Below are 22,619 nucleotides of genomic sequence, written 5' to 3'. Positions count from 1 at the left end.
AAATATCATTCATTCACGCTATATCGTTTAGTGTTCTCTTAAGATTGAAAAAAATAGAACGCTGCATCATGCAGCGTTTTGGCGGGGTTAGCAATTACCGTATAGCGTTTTCTTTTTCAAATTGAAAAACTGATATCGGGGGACAATTTTTTCAAACTCTATTATTCTGGACATTATTTTCAACATTTGTGAGATCCGGGCTCATTTTTCGAAAAATATCATAGTACTCCCTATATTTGGATTTAATAGTCGCTTAACTTTTTTGCACACAATTTTAGGAATTTTGACCACACATATTTATTTTTTTTACGAATAAAAGTATATTACTAATAATTCTATTCACAAAAAGAATTTTTTCAAAATAATAATTTTAGATGTACGGTCAAAATTCTTAAAAAATGTGTGCAAAAAGTCAAAATTATGGGCCGTTTAAGTGAGCTTAAAATAAGTGCTTATTGCTTAAAGTAAAAAAGTGAAGTAGAAGTTAGAAATAAGTTAAGACTCATAAGTGATAAAAATATTTGGGAAATAAGTAGAAACCGTGAAAAAAGCTAGTATTCGTAATTTTTTTAAATACTTATTAATTTTTACACAAACAGCACAAACAAATGTTTTTAAATTATAATTCTAGAAGCCGGGCTCATAAGTCCGGCGAAACACCCACAATATCCGAACAGAGGAGGACAATTTTGGAAACAATTACCCTAATTTTCTGAGACTTTCGGTTTAACACTCCTAACTTTAAAGACAAGCCCTCTCTCCAATTCGCCATTAGAGAGTGGGAGACATAGCGCGAGCAGAATACACCTCCAAAACAATGGCGACGGCACTTCCATCACAACTAAAATCTCTGCGCCGCCTCTCTCTCTCATCTCCGTCGTTAATCCGGTCACTATTTACTCTCTCAAAACCTACCGGACCTTTTTTCCGGCCACCGACAACTCCGTCACCGTTTCTGTCACTGCCGATCAACCATTGTTCATTCTCTCTGTTCATACCGAAGTTCCGCGCTGTGATCGTCACCGACGCCGGATGTTATTGTTCGCTGGTGAGGTTTATGTCCAGTGTCCCGGAGACAGTGGAGTCGAACGACGGAGGTGTTGTTGAAGAAGACGCTCAGCCTTCTATTCCTGTTAGGGCTTATTTTTTCTCCACTAGGTACATTATAATAAACTCGAAATTCGAAACCTGAGAATTTTATTAATTCATCGATGTTTAAAGTACCATGTGTCTATTAGGTTGTGACAGCGGAATGTTATCAATTTATCGATGTTCGAGTGTGTATAATATATGTAGTCCGGTAAAAGCACTCCATATCAGTTAAAATAATGACATGTTGCTTGATATCCGCTGTTGATTTTTGCAGTGCAGTATTGTGATTTACTTGTTAGATCAATTTTTTACTTTTGAGTTTATATTGTACACTTGTAAGGTACTTATATATTAGTAAAAATACATATACTGTTCGGCATTGTATGATAAGTAAAAATAATATACACTTTCAGCACTCAAGTAATCATTAATCAATATAATGTTAAGTTGCTTGAACCTGGTTTTTGAATGTTCGGCGTTGTATATACTGTAATTTACTTGGCAGATGATTTTTTGGTAGTGAGACTGAGGAATGTATAATTATATATGTTAATGTGTATATCATCTTTAATAGCATTCGATATTGTAGTTGGTTATGCTGCTTGTCATCTTCTTGAATGCTTGGTGATTTTAATATTAAAATATTACTTGATTACATAAAAAAGTATATTGTGATTTACTTGGTAGATCTAGCTACATTAATGCTAATCATTTATTTTATCATGATGTTACAAGACTTTCATACTATTACAGTCCTGCCTTTCAACAGCTGCTAAAAGTTGTCCTTAATATCTTTGTAAGTCCTGCCTTTCGACAGCTGCTAAGAGTTGTCCTTGATATCGTGGCTGGACAACTTTTGTGTGTCCTATCACACGAATCAGAAGTTTACATACCCTTTATATAGTAATTCAATTGTTGTAGATTGTGAACTGGCTTTGCACCTCAAAAATCAAGCCAAACAAGGGTACACATTAGTGGCAAATAGGGTATCTATGGCAAATGGCAATTTTTATAGTTTTATTATTTAATCAGGCTACAATAGATATGTACAAGTTACCTATCACTGCTTGCATGGTTAAGTTTATATCTGCTTTACATTTATAACATGCTAATGTTTATATTATTAGCATGCTGCATAATACATTATAAGTTTTTTTATGATCTGAAATTTGTTATTTTCTATATTCTGCAGTGTGGATTTGAAAAGATTGGTTGAAGTGAACAAAAAAAACTTCATCCCACCAACTTCACGTATGACTAATTATGTTGTCTTGAGATTTGGTGACCTTAAGTCTGAACTGAAAGTAAGTTCTGTTTGCTCTACTTGTGAATATCTCAGCATAATTGCATATATTATTCAAAAATGGTGACTTTCAAATGATCATTGAGGTTTAACATCCATTAGCATTTGGTTAGGGGTCATTCTTGTTGCATTCCACATCTACTGATTCATGAGAACTGGTCATTAGTTTATCTTATGCATTCCACATATACTGATTAATGAAAACTGGTCATTAGTTTATCTTAATCTGTAATTATTCTTTCGCTGCTCACACATAAGTTCTTTTGATGAGTTCAGAACTTCAGATCTTATGCATTCACGAGCCTTTCTTTGGTTAAGGGTGATAAGTGATAACAATAAATTTAATTACTCAAGCACGCTGAGGCCTAAACCTTTGGCAATTGTTGACGAAGGACTTGGGATATGCGCAGTTGTGCACGCACACACACTCTCGCACACACTCATTCCTATTGTTCTTCTTCTCGTGCTTCTACAGAGTGCACGAAGTTCACTACTTTCACAACATACATACATTCTTACAGAGTACATGGAGTTTACTAATTAATTTCTTTTAACCTCTAATTTCATATTTCCACGAAATTCTGTTACTCTCCAGTTTTCTTAAAATTATGACACATCTGCACAGAGTGCCAGAATTTTACTTGAATTTTTGTCTTGTTCTCTGTATCAGGGTTCAGATTCTAGTTTATGCGGAAGAGACTGCTGTTACATTGTGGTATTTCAGTATGGATCAATTGTCTTGTTTAATGTTCCTGATAATAAAATTGATGGTTATCTAAACCTCGTGAAAACACATGCTTCAGGGATACTGCCTGAAATGAGAAAGGATGGTAAGATTTGTTTAGCATAGCATAAAAATGTATATATTCGATGATGTATACACTGTAACTTGTAATGATAAAAGAATAGAAATCTAAACCATTGACTGTATAAAATACTCTACCTATTTTACATCAGTGACTGGTACAATTGCAAAATTCTTCCAAATTGAACCATTGACGTGCTATGTCCATGTATAATATATATTCATTTTCAGTTATCTATTATTTTATCCATGTTTTTGTATAATTTATATCCATGTCATGTCGATAATCCGTGTATAATATATATTCATTTCATAGCTATTGATATTGTTTTGATAGTTGCCATTATTGCTGAAATTTATAAGATTTTTTTTCCACTGGTGCAAGTATATGATGTACTATGCTTTAAGACATTCACAATTACTGACTTCTAAAGAGAACACTTTATATTCAACTCGTAGTTTTGTGTTCTACTTTATAAAATACAATGCTTTGATGGAACAATATTTTTTCTTCCAACCTCCGTGCTGCATGTTTAGTTTTTAATGTTATGATCCGAAAGAAGCTAAACATCTCGGAAGGAAGAATGTAGAGTTGAATTTCCCTCTGAAGATAGTTCCTTCACCTAATAAAGCTGTAAATGTCCTCCTCCATGCTCTCTCTATGCCTATAGAGCCCAGGTTCAAAAAATTATTCACTGAAGATAAAACTTTGTTTGTTTTTTCATACAATACAAGTATGCTAATTTTATAATAAAACTTAAATTAATATGTATAAGAAATTTGGCTTGATGAATGCATGAAACATTCTGAAATTGCTTAATATCAAATTAACTTTTTCTTCTCAACTTTAACTAACAACCTCTTTCTTGTTTCCTATAATACTTGGAGAGCTGAAAAAATGTTGTCTGCATTTTTTGTTGATGGTATAACTAGTAGACCACTCCCTTTCTTCTTCCCAGTGTTATCGAAAGCATTAAGCGAACCTAGGCGCAAAACTCTCTGCAGCCTAGGGCCCTAGGCGCAAAGCGCAAAAGTGAGGCGTGCGCTTCTTTGAAGCTAGGCGCATGTTTTACAAATTTTTTTATTTATTATTTAGGATATATGTATATAGGTTTATAACATAATTTATACTTCATAATATATTAAATCACACTTTAAGCCAAAAATAACTTAATTATCCTTTATAATATATTAAATGATACTTTTAGAGGGAAAAACAATCCTAAAATCCTCCTCCTCCTCCATTAAACGCCGAGGCCTCTTACCTTTGCTCTGTTTTGAACTTGAAGGATTGAGGTTATTCTGAACCCTATTAGACTTAGAGGCTGATTTTGATTGCGACCTGGAGTTATATGCAGGCTCTCTAGCACCTGAAGCTTTTTCAACTATTGACCAATTTAGTCCATCATCATCGGAGAAGATAAAAGCTGAGAGCCTGATATAACCTTTTTATTTGGGCCTAAAATTCTTTTTTTTGTTATGGGTTAGTACTTTTAGGCCTTAAAAGTGTCCCAAAATTCTTCTTTTTTTTTTTTTTTTTTTTTGTTATGGGTTAGTACTTTTGGGCCTTAAAAGTGGCCCAATAACATTAAATATCTTATTATGTGCTTAACTTCGCTAAAGCGCGCTTTTCTACCACTTCGTGCTTAAGCGCGCTTTTTGCTTCAAGGCTAAAAGCGCGCGCTTCATTGAAGTTGCTTCGCCTCGACATATATGAGGCGCTAAGGGTGCGCTTTGCTTCGCTTTGCGCCTAGGCGCGCTTTTCACAACACTGCTTCTTCCCGATCTACATATTGACTTGCATATTATTTACTGCCACCATTATATATCTCACTATTGGGCAAAGCTCAATTGTATCAAAGCTGAAATTTATAATTTAACAAGCAGCTCAATAGTTTCTTTTAATCTTTATGTTAGATTGTAATTCAATTGCTTTTACATGTTTTGTGAATCAGAGTATGAGGTGAGAGAGAAACCAACATTAGATACATGGATGCAAGGTGGGTTAGATTTCATAATGCTGCAGTACTTGAACATTGATGGAATCCGTACAGTTGGTAGCGTTCTTGGTCAGAGTATTGCACTTGATTATTATGTTCGCCAGGCAAATATCTTAAACTTTTTGTTGTTTGGTATTTTGCCTTACTGCAAGTGGCTATATATGAAACAAATTTCTATTATTTTTTAGGTTGATGGGATGGTTGACGAGTTCACTGGTATTAATCGCGATATGGAGAAATCTGGAACCTTCAAAATGGAAAAAAAGAAATTGTTTCAATTAGTGGGAAAGGCCAACTCAAATCTGGCTGATGTAATTCTTAAGCTTGGCCTTTTCGAAAGGTAACTTCTATTTTAGAGAATTCTTTAGAAGACCATGTTTTATATATTTGTTTTGTTTGTAAGCACAGATATGTGGTGTAACAACATTAATGGGGGCGATAGCTGATTTAATAGGTAGCTGCTTTCAAATTTTCACTATTGGTAGTTGACACAATTGCACAAATAAAGCATGACATGTAGAAATATATATGAGGAATAAAACAGAAGCATTTAGCAGTTACCAAAGATGAAGTAACCCCGAGCTGACGTAAACTTGATTCTCTTATCCAGATCAGACATTGCCTGGAAAGATGCTAAATATGCTGAAATTTGGGAATATCTCAGAGATGAGTTCGAATTAACTCAAAGATTTGCTAGTCTTGATTTTAAACTGAAATTCGTAGAGGTATGATTTCTTTTTAGTGTACTTGCACTTGACACTATTGTTAATAATGGGAACTATAGTCGTTTGATTGTTGTGGTCACAGTTGGAATATTTGATTTTTTGCAGCATAATATTCGTTTTCTCCAAGAAAGTCTTCAGAATAGGAAATCCGATTCTTTGGAATGGCTCATTATCGTACTGATAGCAGTTGAAATAGTCATATCTATCTATGATATTGTTCAGAAGTCCGTATTGTAGAAATCTTCACTGTTTATGGATATAGATAGCAAGTGAGGCTAAAGTTGGAACAACTTTTGTTTCACACTAGATTAAGGTTCGCTGCTTATAGAAATGTTGAAACTTAATCAATATGCAATATGCATAAAGATACTCGGTTGTATAGTCTCTATTGTTCCCAAGTATTTTATGATGTATCACCATCATACTTACCGTGGTGATAATCTGATGATATAATAATAGTAATGCTTCCTGTATACAAGTTAGTTCTTGTGCCAGGTCATGTTCTTTTATTTTAAGCTATATATACAAGTGTACTGGTTGATCCTCTGCAAATCATCTTTCTAGGTCTTGTGGAGAATAATGCAATGACTCGACAGTAGTTTCTACCTTTTCTTCTAGGGATTGCTACAGACTAAATAGAGTAATTTTTTGAGCAGTAGGAGAGACACCTTAATTGGAGGTGATTGCAACACTTATTCCCAAATGGCAACTTGCAATCTTGCATAAATTGTAGTACTACCAACTATCAGTGCACACCTATTTTGGGGGTTAGCATTGGCCGACTTTTGCATGACTTGAGTTGTTGCATTTGGGCCATTGGTTTATCCAAGTTGTTGATACTGAATGTACCAGTTTAATTTCTGCACAACACTAGCAACATGCATTGCAGAAACTTTAATGACAATTTTATTAAAAAAGTAGTACTCATTATTTGAACTCTTAATTTGACATTCTTTTGGTTATTTTAATTTGATCCATGTCTAGCTATTTGTTAATTTTCCCAATAAATTTAAGTGTTGTAAACAGCTATCTACCTGCTGACTGGTGTAGTTGGCCTTGAAAAAGGGAATAGGTATTACTTCAGCTTATGTTCCTCATGATTCTGGTCTTTAAGTTAATTTTTTCTTTTCTGTTACAACTCTGCATTTTAAATCTCTACTGTATAAATGCTTGAGTTTTATAGTTTGGTAATCTCCTCTAAGGAAAAGTCTGTTCACTAAATTGGCTAGCTATTCTGGTTTAACACTTTTTTTTGTCCTGTTTAACACACACACACCCTCGCCCTCTTGCAGAGGGGATGAGTGCAACATCACTAGCCCCAGAGGCCTTCGCTACATTTTCCACTCAATAGTATCCGCGTGACACTGAAGTGCTTGTATGCATGCATTATTGTCACGGGGAAACTATGCTGATGCTAGTGCTTTAACAAAGTAAAACAAAATTTGAAACTTAGGAAACATCTGGTTGGGTCTTAGCTATTCTTCCAGCTGATGATTACACAGGAGGAAAGCCATAATCATCATGGCCTCATCACAACCGACTCATATCCTCATTCATAACAATTTTTTTAATTGGACAGAGTTTGTATTGAGTGCCTTGCTGATAGTCAGGAAATACGTTCTAGTAGCCACATTACATTTTGGGTGGTTGTGAACATTTAAAAGATGTACAAATTACAAGTAGGCGAGAAGGGGTTGTTTGCTTGCTTTAGGATCTCTTATCCCAGCTTATTTTGTTTAATGTCTCCCTTTTTTGTGTTACCTTGCAATTCTTCGAGTAGGACTGCAACAAGGAAAACCTTATTGGGTGCTTAATGGATACGGGGTCATGTATTGGAACTCAATTTGCAGGAGCCGATGGAGAGGATCTTTGTTACCGAGTCCCTTTTGGATGTTACCTTGCAATTCTTCAAGTGGGACTGCAGCAAGGAACCCCTTGATGAATTCTTTGCAACATAACTTGCCTTCACCGATCAGTTCATGACGTTCTCTTTTGTTAGATTTCTCTGAGTTGCTTAGTTCAGTTTGTTGATTGTCTTCTGATTCCTTCTTCAAGTTGCTTGAATTTGAACCTTTCTTCAAGTTGCCTGACTTTGGTTGCACCCTATAAACCTTACTGTCTTTATTGAACTTCAATATGTATGCGTTGCGACATCCCTCCGAGAGCCTCTCCCCAAGTGTGTCAATTGTGTATATTGCATCTTTTTCTATTTTGAGAACAAAGAAATGGTCATTCCAACTGACAACATAGATCTGGTCTTCTAAAGCTGGTTCACTTTGTTGGAGCTCCTGCCATATGCTGTCAAATGACATTGCTCCTTGCAGGAAATCCAACTGATTCGGCATATTTTCAAGTTCAAAGAAGCCTATGTAGGATTTTTCAGGCACCACCATCAATGGTCTAACTTGAGCTTGCAACACTGTATCAAGGTCAAAGTGTTGATCAGTAAACTTCCTTTTATGACTCTCCTCTTTGCACAACTTTCTCCATTCCAAAGACCCCTCTTTGATCAGTTTATCAAATTGACATTTTAGAGGTAAGAATTTCGGGTTCTGATGGAGCCAATCTGCAATCACTGCAGCAAGCACGCTGCAGGCACCTTCACCTGATGCTTTATCGCTCCGCTGATCGATAGAGGCTAGGAACATCTCTGTCACAAGTTCCAGTTTTCCATCTCTGCTCTTGAACTTTCTCTTCTCCCACTTGCCTACTTCAAACCGATCGCTGCCCATGAATTCTGATGACTGAAACTCATTCTTTGCTTTTCTATCTTTCAATTCCAAGGATAATGAGAGACAACGACGAGCATGGTCAATATCATCTCCTCCATCTTCACTGTATGCCTTGTTTAAGAGCGGTGTATCACGGGGATGATCTGGTACTTTGGATCCATGACTTTTACCGTTCCATGACATAAGTCTAAGTAACGATGGTTTGCTCATCTCCTGGTAACCTGATGGATGGTTTTCTTCCCAGCTCTCATCCTTGTTGTATATAACCCTGTCATCTGCTAGACCAGTATTCTGCAAGTTTGTTTCAATTATCCTTTTGTAGCTTTGTTCATCATCCTCCGAGTCTGAAGATAAGCTACACTTTCTGTTGGTGCTCTGATCCTCGAAGCTGAAAAATGAGGGTGAAGATACTAGTTTCTGCGTAGGAGAAACAGGGTGCACACTGCCATTTATTTGCTGGGGTTTTGCTTCTGGGCAGCGGAGTTTCACCTAAGATTCAGTTGTGGCAATTTAATTTTAGCATAAGAAAAAAAACTAAATGGCTTTAGTCATTTGAAGAGGTTTAATCTTACTATCAGTCTGGCCCCAACTGTGGACTCGCTGATGAAGCATGCAAAAGGGAGTTCCAGTTTTTTCTCGGTGTTATTAGTCAGACCAGCAAATTCTGCAGTATCTATGCTGACTTTGGCTAAAAGAGAAGGTTTACTAATCGATTCTGCATCCTGTCCCTGACAAAGTTATTTTATATCACATATAGCCTAATGATCATCTGATTTTCAATGGTACCTGATTATGTTACTGAAGTTTATGTACTTACCTGAATCTTAAGTTCAATCTTCCAGTCGCTGCTGCTGTGGTCCTTCACTCTGAAGTTGCAGTTATGCTCAAAGCCTTCGTTCCATCGGACACATCCATCAGACTCTACACACTGCCTTGTAGTATTACTTTTATCTCTAGCTCCTCCATAAAAGTAACTTTTCTTGGCTTTCCATTTTATCTGCACTTTTATATAGAATTTCTTGTTTGTGATATCTCCAATTGGAAAACCTTCAATCTCACAGATCATAAGATGAAGCTTAGAAGCACTTCTAGTTTCCGATATCCCCCTGCCAGTACACAGGTTCCATTTTTTCATCGTGGCGCGTAAATGTTTAAGAATCTGTCAAGCAGAAGAATGTGGAAACTAATAGATAAATCTCATCTTGATTTTTTTTGCAAACTGGAGTTCTGTGGTCGTTGACATTTGGTAGCATTCTAGTGCAGTTTGGATTATGTAAGCAATGTTGATTTTCAGTAAAGTATAAGAAACAATACGTTAGCTATATGGTAACATTGCTTGACTAGTTCAGCACCTACCTTGGCTTCTAGATATGCTGTAGTCAAATTTTGTTCCCTAGTGTATTCTCTTCACAGCACACAGTATCTTAGAAGCATGCTTAACGCTCTCTAAAAAAGAATGTGCATTTGTTGTTGGGTCGGTAGCATATGTTTAGCGGAAAAAATATTGATCAATTTAACTTGAAGTTTTTTTTTTTTGATATATTTATGAGATGTTTTATGTATATATGGGACGCTATAGTATCATTCGACAAAAAGAAAATTATTTCTAAAAGAATTTTTCATGTACAACACCTTTTCTCCGCGGAATGTATACTAATACCAGCAACAACCTTGTTCTTGATTTCCAATTTGGGTCCTGTTCCACAGCAACCGCGTGTTTGATAAGGGTTATCTAACACACTGTATGGGGGCCATTGGATTTATATTTCAAGGGCTCAGATCCAATTTTGGGTTTTTAATGTATCCGCGGATATTATTTACCGCGGAAGGGAGTTTTCCCTATCCGCGGTTTTTTATAGCGGATACATTAAAATCTCAGATTGGATCTGGACCTTTGAAATATAGATCCAACAGCCCGTACAGTGTGTTAGATAACTCTTATCTAACACGCGGTTGTCGAGGAACACGACCCCTCCAATTTTTAGTGATTATGCTTCTATTTCACTAATTTGCTCTTTGACTTGTTAATTATTTAATGATAATTGTGCATTGTTTGGCCAAAGTCAAATGGGCAGTTCCATTAATATAACAATCCTCCTTAAATAAATAGGATGTCAATGGGATGATTTTCAGTTGTGTACTGCACGTTTAAGACCTTTATTATTGCAACAATAATAGAAATACGAAAAACAAATGTTTGATGAAATATTTTGAAGAGTTAATGATTTTTGTCAACATTATGTATTGAATAAAAGACTTGGCATTTGCAGAAATTTAACTATATTTGTGACAATTGTTTTTTCTCGATTAAATGAGCTTTTGAGTTTTGAGTCGGTAAGCCTCACTAGATTTGATTTCGTCAAATAGGATGGGGGCGTAAGTGTATATAATTATGTGTTACAGAAATTGTGAATCACACATAATCGGTTGAATTATCGGATTAATTAAAAATCGGGAATAAATCGGAGTGAAAATCGTATGTATTTTAATAGTTCAATATTATTTAAAATTATTTATTTATCAACAAATATATATTTACTATGTCAAAAGTTTCTTTAGTTCTTTATAATTAAAATAAGATAGTATTTTAATTTTAATAAATTATTATATACACCTCAATTAAGAAAAATTTAAAAAAGATTATTTGGTTTTCAAAAATCGAATCTCCACATCGTTGGAGATTAATCAGTTAAATCATAGATTTTTATAACACTAATAAATATACTTATTTTTTATTTTTATATTTTTACATATATACTTATTATTAACCTCTATCTAGCGCAAGGTTTGGGCTCACTAAGCACTCAATTCAAAAATCCTTCATGTCCAATTTGTTCCTACGTACAAGCCGACAATGTCCTATCCCCATAGTGGTTTCATATTACATCGGATGGCAACGGGTCGAGTCGGATTGGGTCGGGTTTTTAGAGATCCAGACCCGATCCATTATATTTCGGATCGGGTCGGGTTCGGGTCCGGATCTGAAAAATGAAGATCCAGATCCGATCCGTCGGGTTTTTCCGGATTTTGGGTCGGGTTCAGGTCTAATTCGGGTACTTAAAAATAAAATAAAAAAATTAGAAATTATATATTTATAAAACATGTGATGATTGATTTTTTTTATTTAAAAAATTTAGAAATATAAAAAAAGGTTTTACAGGTTTTGGTCAGTACAATAAACACATGAAACATGTTAACTTAGTTGTATACAATCATTCAACTTATCATTTATATATTATTATTTTTAGATTTTTTAATGCACAATAATTGAGAAATATAAAATATGATGAAATGAATATAAATTCTATATTACGCATATAAAATTAAGTAAAATGTTAATATTCATACTTAATAATTCATAATATTTCAATATATATACTTTACATTAACATATAACATATATAAATATAATATTTTGTATCGGGTTTTTATCGGGTTTCGGGTTCGGATCGGGTTTAAATCGGGTTTCGGGGTTCGAGTCGGGTCTCGGTTCGGAATACCTGAGATCCAGATCCAAACTTTTTCGGGTCTAAAAATAAGATCCAGATCCAAAAAAATCGGATTCAAATAGATCCAATCGGGTCGGAACATGTCGGATATCGATCGAGTCGGGTAAAACTGCCATCCCTGATTACATGTTTTGGGCCGCATACCTGCAACGAGTATTTTGATAAGTTCATCGGTGAATATTCAAGGTCACGTCATTTGTGAGTCGCTCGAGGTATCTTATTTTTAAAAAATATGGAGTCAAATTTTAAGAAAATTGCTAATTTTATGAAAATTGCTAATTTTATGGAAGACATTAGATATGGAATAATTTTTTGCAAAACATATTATTTTATAAATCATATTTTATGATTTATAGAAGATTTTGATATTTTATCTGATAACTCCAAATCTCGTCTAGGGTTCCAGTGCACTGTTCCGGGAAGCTTCAGGCAAGACCTAACCTGCAAAACAACGCTACACGGGGGGTGACATCCCGTGAGGCGCCTCCGGCGTGATAATCAGTGATTTGGATGTGCTTGACAAGTAAGGGAAATCAGAGAGTTTTCACTCTAAATGTATGGCGAGAGATGCTTTTTTGAGAGAGTTTTGGGGAGGAATTTGCACTTACCTTCCATTTTGGCTGGGGAGTTCCTTATATAGGCCCTTGGCCGCCACTGTTGCTACAGTGGCGGGTATGGGTCTATAGCCACTCCCCAGCATGGGTGGCTGTTTTGGTGCACCTATTGTCCTTTTTTCTGTCCTTTTGGGATTGGTGCATGCTTGTTACCCTGTTTGCCTTGTACTTAGTAATGATGAGGTCTGACTTTGGAGGTCTTCAGACCCTGTAGCTGGGGCGGGTACTGTTGGCGGTCACTGTAGCGTGGTACCTTATCATTGCCCCCCTACGCCTTCCATCTGCTTTAGCGGGTGGGAGGGGTAAGTAAAATCCCTCCCGCAAAGGTGCCATCCCGGGGTGTATTTGTGCTAGGGATGGCAACGGGTCGGGTCGGATCGGGTTTTTTGAGATCCAGACCCGATCCATTATATTTCGGGTCGGTTCGGGTTCGGGTCCGGGTCTGGAATATGAAGATCCAGATCCGATCCGTCGGGTTTTTTCGGGTTTCGGTTCGGGTCCGGGTCTAAATCGGGTATTTAAAAAATAAAAATTATATATCTATAAAAAAAATGTGATTGATTGATTTTTTTTTAAATTTGGGAACATAAAAAAGGGTTTTACAAGTTTCGTCTAATACAATAAACACGTGAAACATGTTAACTTAATTGTATACAATCATTCAACTTATCATTTATATTTTATATTTTATTATATTTAGATTTTTTAATGCACAATAACTGAGAAAAATATTGATGAAATGAATATAAATTGTGTATTGAGCATATAAAATTAAGTAAAATGTTAATATTCATACCTAATAATTCACAATATTTCAATAATATATACTTTACATTAAACACATAATATATATATATATATATATAACATTTTGTATCGGGTTTTTATCGGGTTTCGGGTTCGGATCGGGTTTAAATCGGGTTTCGGGTTTCGGGTCGGGTCTCGGTTCGGAATACCTAAGATCCAGATCCAGATCCAAATTCTTTCGGGTCTAAAAATAAGATCCAGATCCAGATCCAGATCCAAAAAAATCGGGTTCGAGTAGACCCAATCGGGTCGGAACGGGTCGGGTATCCATCGGGTCGGGTAAAACTGCCATCCCTAATTTGTGCAAGTGTGTAATTTTGAGTGGTTGGATTGATGTGGCGGGCTATGGGCTTTGATTTACCCGGTTTGTGTTTGCTGGGCCATAGATTTCAAAATTTTCAAAAGGTGTGAAGCTTTTTGCCGCCTGGTCTTGTCGTTCCGTATGGGGAGTGTACGGTTTTTCCACGTGGCTTACTGTGAGTGGTGGATGCTGTAACTGCATGCAAGGTTAATTTGACTGATGGTATTTTGTGCGGATATTTGTGCCAATTAACTACTGGCACAGATACATGTATGAGGCTTTTGACGGGGGTGATGGATGTGTATTTTTGGCGCTTCAACTGCCTAGGGAAGTAACGGCTGAAGTTCAAAGGGCTGGAGTGCTGTCTATATAAAGGGAGTTTTTATCTTGGTGAAAAGTGCTCAGTTCATCGCGTATCCTTGTAAAAGCTTGTCTCTGCAATATTGGTGAGTGTTCGAGTCTAGGCTTTGCCGGCGTAGTGATCATCTGTTTTCTTGCTTTGTTATCTGATCGGAACTTTTAACCGGTCGTCTAGCCTTGGTTTGTTTTGTGCAGGTGATATGTCTTCCGACAGCTCTGCAGCTAGTTCTAACCTGTACTATGGCCGGTCGAGCGAGTGGCGCCGGCGACAGGATCTGATCAACCGGATTCGCCGGTTGCCGGCCGAGCTTATCACGGTGAGAATCGCGGAGGCTCTGGAGGACGAGGAGCAGTCCTATGAGTCTGCTCTGGAGATTGTTTACCACGAGCTTTTGCTGCCGGGTCGTTCCCGGGACGCGGAGGAGGTGGATGGGCGGTTGATGGTGCCGATTGACAACCCGCCGGTCCCTCCTGGTGTCACGGTGCGGGAGCGGTTGCGGGACGCGGAGGTGGAGAGGGAAGGCCTGCTTACCAGGCTGGAAGCTGTAGATGAGCGGATTGCGGAGCTGAGGGCTCAGCTTCCTTAGGTAGTTTCGATGCGGGAGTAGCCCGTGTCTGATTGTAATTTTATTTCTGCCTTAATGTGAAAGTGTTTATTCGCTTATCGCCTTGTGTTGCCTCTGTGTTTGAGTTTAGTTCCTGCGATAAAGTTTTGAAGCAAACAGAACACGTAGTAAAAATGAGGGTTGTGCCCCCCAAGTATTGGACGCGGCCAATAATGAGGGAAGATAAAAATTTGAAGTAAAATGAAAATGTGCCCCCCGATAAAAATTTGAGTAAAAAATGAAAATATGCCCCCCAAATATTGGACGCGGCCAATAATGAGGGAAGATAAAAATTTGAGTAAAAAATGAAAATATGCCCCCCAAATATTGGACGCGGCCAATAATGAGGGAAGATAAAAATTTGAGTAAAATGAAAATGTGCCCCCCAAGTATTGGACGCGGCCAATAATGAGGGAAGTTAAAAATTTGAAGTAAAATGAAAATGTGCCCCCCAAGTATTGGACGCGGCCAATAATGAGGGAAGATAAAAATTTGAAGTAAAATGAAAATGTGCCCCCCAAGTATTGGACGCGGCCAATAATGAGGGAAGATAAAAATTTGAAGTAAAATGAAAATGTGCCCCCCAAGTATTGGACGCGGCCAATAATGAGGGAAGTTAAAAATTTGAGTAAAATGAAAATGTGCCCCCCAAGTATTGGACGCGGCCAATAATGAGGGAAGATAAAAATTTGAAGTAAAATGAAAATGTGCCCCCCAAGTATTGGACGCGGCCAATAATGAGGGAAGATAAAAATTTGAAGTAAAATGAAAATGTGCCCCCCAAGTATTGGACGCGGCCAATAATGAGGGAAGATAAAAATTTGAGTAAAAAATGAAAATATGCCCCCCAAATATTGGACGCGGCCAATAATGAGGGAAGTTGGGCTGGCGGGACGATACTAGGAGTGATAGTGGTTTGGTGGCGGGGATTTGACTGAGGCGACCGTTAAGGGTGTGGGTGTCCGCGTGCATTAAATGCACTGCACAGACATTCACTGAGGAGACTGTTGACCGCTGGTTTTCCAGGTGCGTTTGAGTTATAGTTGACCTCGGAAACGCCTGTGGGAAGTTTGAACGCTTTGGGAACTCCATCTGCTTTTATTGCGCGGCTGTGGCTGTGGCTATATAAGGGCTGGAGAAGTTCATTTGTGCACTTTATCTGTGTGTTCATCTTCTTTCCTCTCTTCTTAATTGTCAAATCGCTCTTTTTCTTGTGTAAGTTCTATAAAAAATGTCTGATAATTCCTCGGCGTCTGTGAGCAATGGGAGTGATGTGTCCAGTGGTAGCTACGGGACGCAGATGCGTTGGATGAGAAGAGTTGAACTTCTTACCCTGTTCAACGACTTGCCTACCGATCCTTTTGCTAGGAGGTTGGCCGATATGCTGGAAGATGGCCTTCCCTACGACGACCTCCTTGAGGAGGTGTATGAGAGGATGCTCGTCCCGGGACGCGGGCGAGCGGCGGTGCAGATCAATGGGCGATGGTATGTGCCCATCGATCGCCCGGAACCGGCGGTGGAGGCTACGGTGGCGGCGCGTCTGGAGGCAGCCCGGGAAGAAAGAGCGGAGCTCTTAGAGAGGCTGGAAGATGTCCGCGCCCGCATTGCAGATTTGGAGGCGCAGCTTTAGATAGGATCTGCTTGTCGCGGACTGAGTCCGCATCCATCTGTAATTAAAATCCGAAAAATATATATATATATTTAACTGTTTGGCTTCCCGTTGTCTTTTGGCTTGTTTGCATTTATGCTTTTTGTCTTCGACCAATTCATTACTTGTAATAAATTGAGTAATAAATGGGGAATAAAATTGAATGCGGAGAATATTGTGGGTAAGATTTGATAAGTAGGGTGACATATATGTATTTGTTTATAGGGGCAATCGAAAGGACACCGGTTTTCGAAGTTGGGGGTTTTTTGGGGATGGAGTACGGTTTATGCGGCTTTTGAGGAGGGGTGGGTGTGATGGTGCAGTTTCTGAGCCAACCGTGCGTGTGCACGTGGCCATGCAGTTAATGCATCTCTTGGTAACTGTGGGAGTATATATGTATGTCTTAAAAACCAGTTCTGAGTATATTTGTCTGAAGCTTTAGTTTTTTCGAAGTGCTCCGCTTTTTCACCTGTAAGTTGCGAGAGGTCGATCGGGGGAGTAAAGTGCAACCGTTCTCTTTGTCATTTCCGTTAACAAGTAAGCGTCGCCGGCGATCCTTTAGGTTTATGCTTGTCTTTTCTCTTTATGTTGCTGCTGAGTCGTATTTTGCTGATGCTTTTAGTCTTTGCTCTGTTCATCGTGCTTTTGCTTCCGCTCTTACTGTGTTTTGTGTATTTGGTTGCTCGCCGGCGTATATAAGTGTCGTAATCGTGTCGTTGCGCCGTAGTGTGGGTAGATCGGTGTTTTAGGGCTTGTCTTTCGGTTATTTGAAATGTCTGTATATTTGTGTTTTCGTCTTTGATTTGTGATGATAGTAGTGAAGCTTTTGTCGCCATGGCTGCCGTCTTTACGGTGGCGCTTGCGGTTTGAGGGCGGCGTAGCGACCTCGGGATTGTCGTCTCGGGTTGTGCACCATTAGGGTTAGGTTGAAGTTTTAAGGTTTGTAACATGCGGCGGTTGCACGTGTTTGTACTGTAGGTGTTTGATAATATGTTTGTATGGGGGTCGCGGGTAGCAAAAAGGGGTTGTGTTGTGAGATGTGTTTTTGTCTTTGATTTGTATGCCACCAATGTTGACGGGATGGAGATGATGTATGTAACGGGCTGTTCTCTGTGTGGCAATCTTGCAGGTAATTGATGACTGCTGCGGCTGAAGAGGTGCGTCTGGAAGCTATTCATCCGGGTACTGAAGAAGAAATGGCTGCCATGCCCGGGGAAGATTGTTTTGATCCCGTGACGCGGGAGGCAAGGCCGCTGATCAGTTTGTCTAGGCGGTGGCGGGATTTTCCGCGGTTTACTATTCCACTTCCGCCGAAAGACCTGCATTACAGGTTTTTTGAGGATCAGAGTAGTTTCTACCGGACCTTCAAGATACGCCCAGTGGAGATAAACAATGCCAAGGTGGAGCAAGAACTGGCAGGCTGTGATCATCTCCAGAGGAGGAGTACGTTCAATGTGGCAGAGTATGGGCCATACATGGCGAAGCTGTTTAGGTTTGGGAGTGACTATAGCTGGAGGCCTGCCCGGGAAGAGGAGAGGTTGCATCATCGTGGTGCTGGCGGGTCCATATGTGTGACCCTCGAACAGCTGAAGGCGGGCTTGAGGTTCCCGATGCATCGTTTTATGTGGGACCTTGTCTGCGTGCATTTGAAGTGCTCTATCTCGCAGATCACGCCCAACGCGATCCGGGCTATTAACTGGTTTATAGCGAGCTGTACTGCTCTAGCGAAGCAGCCTACTCTGAAGGCTTTTTTTCATTTGTTTAACATCAAGACTAGCACGGCTAAGCCTTTTGTGGAGCTGCCTTTTGCTAATAAGAGCAGCGTGATTGGTAGAGAGCTTGTGAATTACACCCCTTTTGAGTTTCCGAATAGTATGACGGATTGGCAGTATGAGTTTCTGGTGGTGGCGGGTGGAGAATTGGCATGGATGCCTAATATGGTCCTGAAAGTAGAGAAAAGCTATCGCGCGCCGCGGGATCACTTGTCCGCGGTTGATGTGGAGATACTGGTCGGTATCACGAAGGCGTTGGGGAGTACCTGGACCAAGAATGATTTCTTTGAGAATGGGAGGCTGCAACTGTACCTGCGTAAGTTGTTTTTTATTTTACTAAGTGTGGGTTGAGTTTGCTTTGTAGGTTTGTGACATGTTGTTTGATTTTGTAGTCCTGGACCCGCGATTGAGGGAGTTGCCACCCCTGGAGGGCATGACTGATGAAGAGGAGATAAAACTGCTAACGGGCCTGTTGAACCGAAATCCCCCTAGGTATAGGGGTGCTGCGAGGGTTGAAGGTGAAGGCCGGTCGCAGGCAAGGCGGCGTGCGCCGGCTCAAAGCCGGGCGGGTCGGGCGTCTGCCAGGGCGACCCGGGCCGCGGTTGTGCAACCTGCGGGAACGGCCATTGGTGCCTCTACTTCGGGGACGGCGTCCCGAGGCCGCGTGCTGCTTTTGAGGGATGAACCGGAGCCCGCGACTGAGCAGGAAGAAAATGCGCCAAGTGAGGAGGTGGAAAACCAGGATGTGTTTGGGGATGCGGAGGATGATGAGGAGGTTGTTGAAAAGAGCCCGGAGATCCATGAGATTGCGGACAGCGAAGAGAGAGTAGGTGGCGGTCATACCACCGCGGGCGAGTTTGACGATGGTCTGGGCGGTGAGGGTGAAACCGAGGTCAGCACACAGGCTGGCGGGAAAGCTGTGGAGGCGGGATCGTCCCGTGTAGTTGAAGAAAAAGAAAGTGTTGAGGCTGGCGGGACGCCAACTGTATTGATGCTGGAGAACCCGACAACAGAGGGACAGACCCCCGAGGTTCCTAGGCGGAGAAAGCGGGTTCGCAGTGCTGGCAGTGGTCGGAAGTTGACCTTGAGTGCCCAGATTGGGCGCCGCGTGAAGCGCCGCGGCAATGTGGATTTGATGGCGGGTGTCAGTGTTAGGGATGCGTCCGGGACCGAAGATGAGGTGGGACCTGTGGATGCCCGCCGTGTGGGGCGAGGTAATTTGTTTGGAGCCGGGCCACCAGGGCAGGTTGGCCTCACTGAGGATGATTTTGAAAAGTTGGATGGGTTGGGATGGAAAAAGCTGGTGCGTCGTTCCGAGCTCCATCACAGGAAGGTATGTGTTTGTGCAGTTGGTTTGGTACTTAGCGTTTAATTTTGTGTATGTGGGTTGTGATATGTTTTCTGATGGTTGTTGCAGGCTCGAGGGTATGACTTGGCGTTAAGCACCCGAGGAGAAATGTTCCGCCAGGACAACATCGCACTGCGGAAGCAGGTTGCTGATCTGGAAGGTCAAAAGAAGACCTTGGTGGAGAACTTCCATGCAGTCGAGGATGAAAAGAAAGCACTTGCTCTAGAAATGGAGACTCTTAAAGCCGACTGGCAGGTGCTTTCGGATCGAAGGGGCCTTGTGGACAAGGAGTTGGAGACTCAAAGGCTGTTTTGGGAGGGGAAGGAGGCGGCCTCGGAGCGGACTTTCACCGAGCTGCGTAAGCGTGCCGAAGAAGCTGAAGCTATGGTTGCGTCGCGACCCACTGAGGAGATGGCCATCCGGAAATATCAGGCTAGTGTTGAATATCGGGCTGCCTTGGCCAAAGCTTTTGAGGAGGGAGTCTCTTCTGTGAAAGAAAGTGCAGAGTATTTGAGCTTAGTGGCGGGCGCGGGTGGTTCTTCTTCCGGTGTTGAAGACTATCTGGGGTGGCTAGGGCTAGGGCTGTTTTCTCGGTATTGGGGTAGCGGGTTTCTGCGTCCTTTAGTGTTTGGCTGACATAGTAAACTGGCCTTTGCACCGTTTCTGCTTCCTTAATAAGCACTGCGCCCACCGTTTTGTCAGAAACTGCCAGATATAGTGACAATGGTTCGCTAGGGGACGCGGTCGTCAAGAGTGGCGCGGACGCCAGGTACGTCTTGAGGTCCTCAAAGGCTTTTTGGCACTCCTCTGTCCATGTGAGTTTTTTGGTTTTGAGTGCTCCCTTGAGGGTGTCGAAGAAAGGGAGGCATCGTTCCGCAAGCTTGGATATGAACCGTCGCAATGCTGCGAGGCGCCCAGTGAGGCGTTGAACGTCCTTGATGGTTTTTGGGGGCTGCATGTCAATGACGGCTTGGATTTTCTCCGGGTTAGCCTCGATCCCGCGTTGGCTCACCAGGAAACCCAAGAATTTACCCGCTCCCAAGGCGAAAGTGCATTTGTCGGGGTTAAGTTTCATGTTGTGCTTTCTGAGGTTTGCGAAGCATTCTCGCAGGTCGGTCAAGTGCGTCTCTTGGAGCATAGATTTGACAATCATGTCATCGACATAGACTTCCATGTTGCGTCCTAATTGCGGTGCGAAGATCTTATTCATCATGCGTTGGTAGGTGGCGCCTGCGTTGATGAGACCGAAAGGCATGACCTTGTAGCAGTATACTCCTCTATGAGTGATGAAAGCAGTTTTCTCGCAGTCTTCCGGTGCCATCTTAATCTGGTTGTACCCTGAGAAAGCGTCCATGAAACTGAGCATGAGGTGCCCGGCCGTTGCGTCAATGAGTTGGTCTATGCTTGGTAACGGGTATGGGTCCTTAGGGCACGCTGCGTTAAGGTCTGTGTAATCGACGCACATGCGCCATTTCCCGTTAGCTTTTTTGACGAGCACAACGTTTGCCACCCAATCCGGGTATGAGACCTCACAGATCAAATCTGCGTCCAACAGTTTATCTATTTCCGCGTCGATTGCTTTTTGGCGGTCCGGTGCGAAGTTGCGCCGCTTCTGCTTTTTTGGCGCCTTCTTGGGGTCGACACTCAGTTTGTGCATGGCCACGGATTCATCGAGGCCAGGCATGTCTTTTGGGCTCCATGCAAAGACGTCTGCGTATTCGCGCAGCAAATCTGTGAGTTCCTTCTTGAACACTGACTCTAAACCGGCCCCAATGCTGATTTTTCGTGTGGGGTCGGCGGGAGAGAGCTGAATTTGCTCTGTTGCCACAGCAGGTTTTGCCACGGGCTGCTCATCCCGTAACAAGCATTTCTTGAGTTCGGCATCCATGCGTGGGGGCTCTTCGTGCGTGGGATCATGGGTCTCTATGACTTGCACCTCTCGGTGTCGTTTGTTCTTCCTTTGGAAGTTCTCTGCGCGTTTCTTTCGCTTCTCCTGCTTCCGCTTGTCGGCGTTTTCCCGCTTGATATTCCCGGGCTCGGTGGCCGTCAGGACCAGGGCTATCCCATAACACCGTTTTGAGGTTTCAGAGTCCCCTTTGATTTCGCCTATTCCCGTGGGAGTTGGAAACTTCATTTTGAGGTGTGAGGTTGATGGGATCGCTCTGAGCGCATTTAGGGTTGGCCTCCCCAGGATCATGTTGTATGAGGAAACTGCGTTAATGATGTAAAATTTGATTGTCTTGGTGATTTGGTGGGGTGGTGACCCGAAGGTGACCGGCAGATGGGCTACTCCCGCTATGGGCACAGCGTTGTGTCCAAAACCATATAAGGGTGTCTCTTCAAGGCAGGGTTCGGGAACCGCGTTGTTGAGGCGCAGTCGATCCCAGGTGTGCTGGAAGCAGATGTCTGCAGAGGAGCCATTATCCACCAATATTCTTTTTACCTCGTTTTCTGCTATGTCCAGGGATACGACTAGTGCTTCGTTGTGATCCGGGTTGATACCTTCGTAATCTGCATGTGTGAAGTATATGGGGCTGTGCACCTCTCCCTGGGCGATGGCATACACTGAAGGCCCGCCTGGGGCAGGGGGCGTGACGGTGCCGCCGAAAACGGGGTTGACCACATTTCGACCGTCTCGATGGTCCTGTGGTGGTGGTGGCAGATCACGAGGGAGGTATTGGTTTAGGTTTCCCGCTTTAGCTTGTCGTTCCAGGAAGTGTTTGAGTGCGAGGCAGCTATCCGTAGAGTGCCCATGTGTTTCGTGATATTCGCAGTGGCGCTCTTTGTTCCGGTCCTCCGGGTTTGTCCACATGGCTGGCGGTGCTTGGTAAAATGGCTTGTTTTTAATGTCTCTTAACAGGGCAGACCGGGTGAGGCTGAACTTAGTCCAATTAGGCTCAGGGCGCTTCTCGGGGCGGGGACCCACCGCGGGGCCTAGACGATCTTTCACGGATATGTTGTTGTTTTTGTTGGCGGGAGGTCCATGCGTAGTTTGAAC

The 22,619-nt window shown here is 41.4% G+C and overlaps 2 protein-coding genes across 3 annotated transcripts; one reads left to right on the top strand and one right to left on the bottom strand.

Moving 5' to 3' along the window:
- The first annotated feature begins 707 nt into the window (after positions 1-707).
- LOC108206386 (protein RETARDED ROOT GROWTH-LIKE) lies at positions 708-6,419 on the top strand. Its single transcript, XM_017376664.2, has 7 exons — positions 708-1,158; positions 2,285-2,396; positions 3,066-3,225; positions 5,156-5,304; positions 5,389-5,540; positions 5,811-5,925; positions 6,031-6,419. The coding sequence occupies exons 1-7, from the start codon at positions 818-820 to the stop codon at positions 6,160-6,162; spliced, it is 1,161 nt and encodes a 386-aa protein (XP_017232153.1). The 5' UTR covers positions 708-817; the 3' UTR covers positions 6,163-6,419.
- A 955-nt stretch (positions 6,420-7,374) lies between these two features.
- On the bottom strand, positions 7,375-9,935 carry LOC108206914 (uncharacterized). 2 transcript variants are annotated; one of them, XM_017377344.2, is made up of 3 exons: positions 9,475-9,935; positions 9,230-9,385; positions 7,375-9,146 (listed from the first exon to the last, which is right to left on the bottom strand). In XM_017377344.2, exons 1-3 carry the CDS (start codon positions 9,790-9,792, stop codon positions 7,725-7,727), a joined length of 1,896 nt encoding a protein of 631 aa, XP_017232833.1. In that variant the 5' UTR covers positions 9,793-9,935; the 3' UTR covers positions 7,375-7,724. The 2 variants fall into 2 exon arrangements, with proteins under 2 accessions (XP_017232833.1, XP_017232834.1); XM_017377345.2 differs by having other exon boundaries at positions 9,230-9,379.
- Positions 9,936-22,619: the final 12,684 nt, after the last annotated feature.

This window comes from Daucus carota, chromosome 2 (assembly GCF_001625215.2).
Source record: "Daucus carota subsp. sativus chromosome 2, DH1 v3.0, whole genome shotgun sequence".
In the NCBI taxonomy this organism is placed as follows: Eukaryota; Viridiplantae; Streptophyta; class Magnoliopsida; order Apiales; family Apiaceae; genus Daucus; species Daucus carota.
Note: the sequence above shows the minus strand (reverse complement) of the source record. Positions and strands in the feature narration are given on the sequence as shown.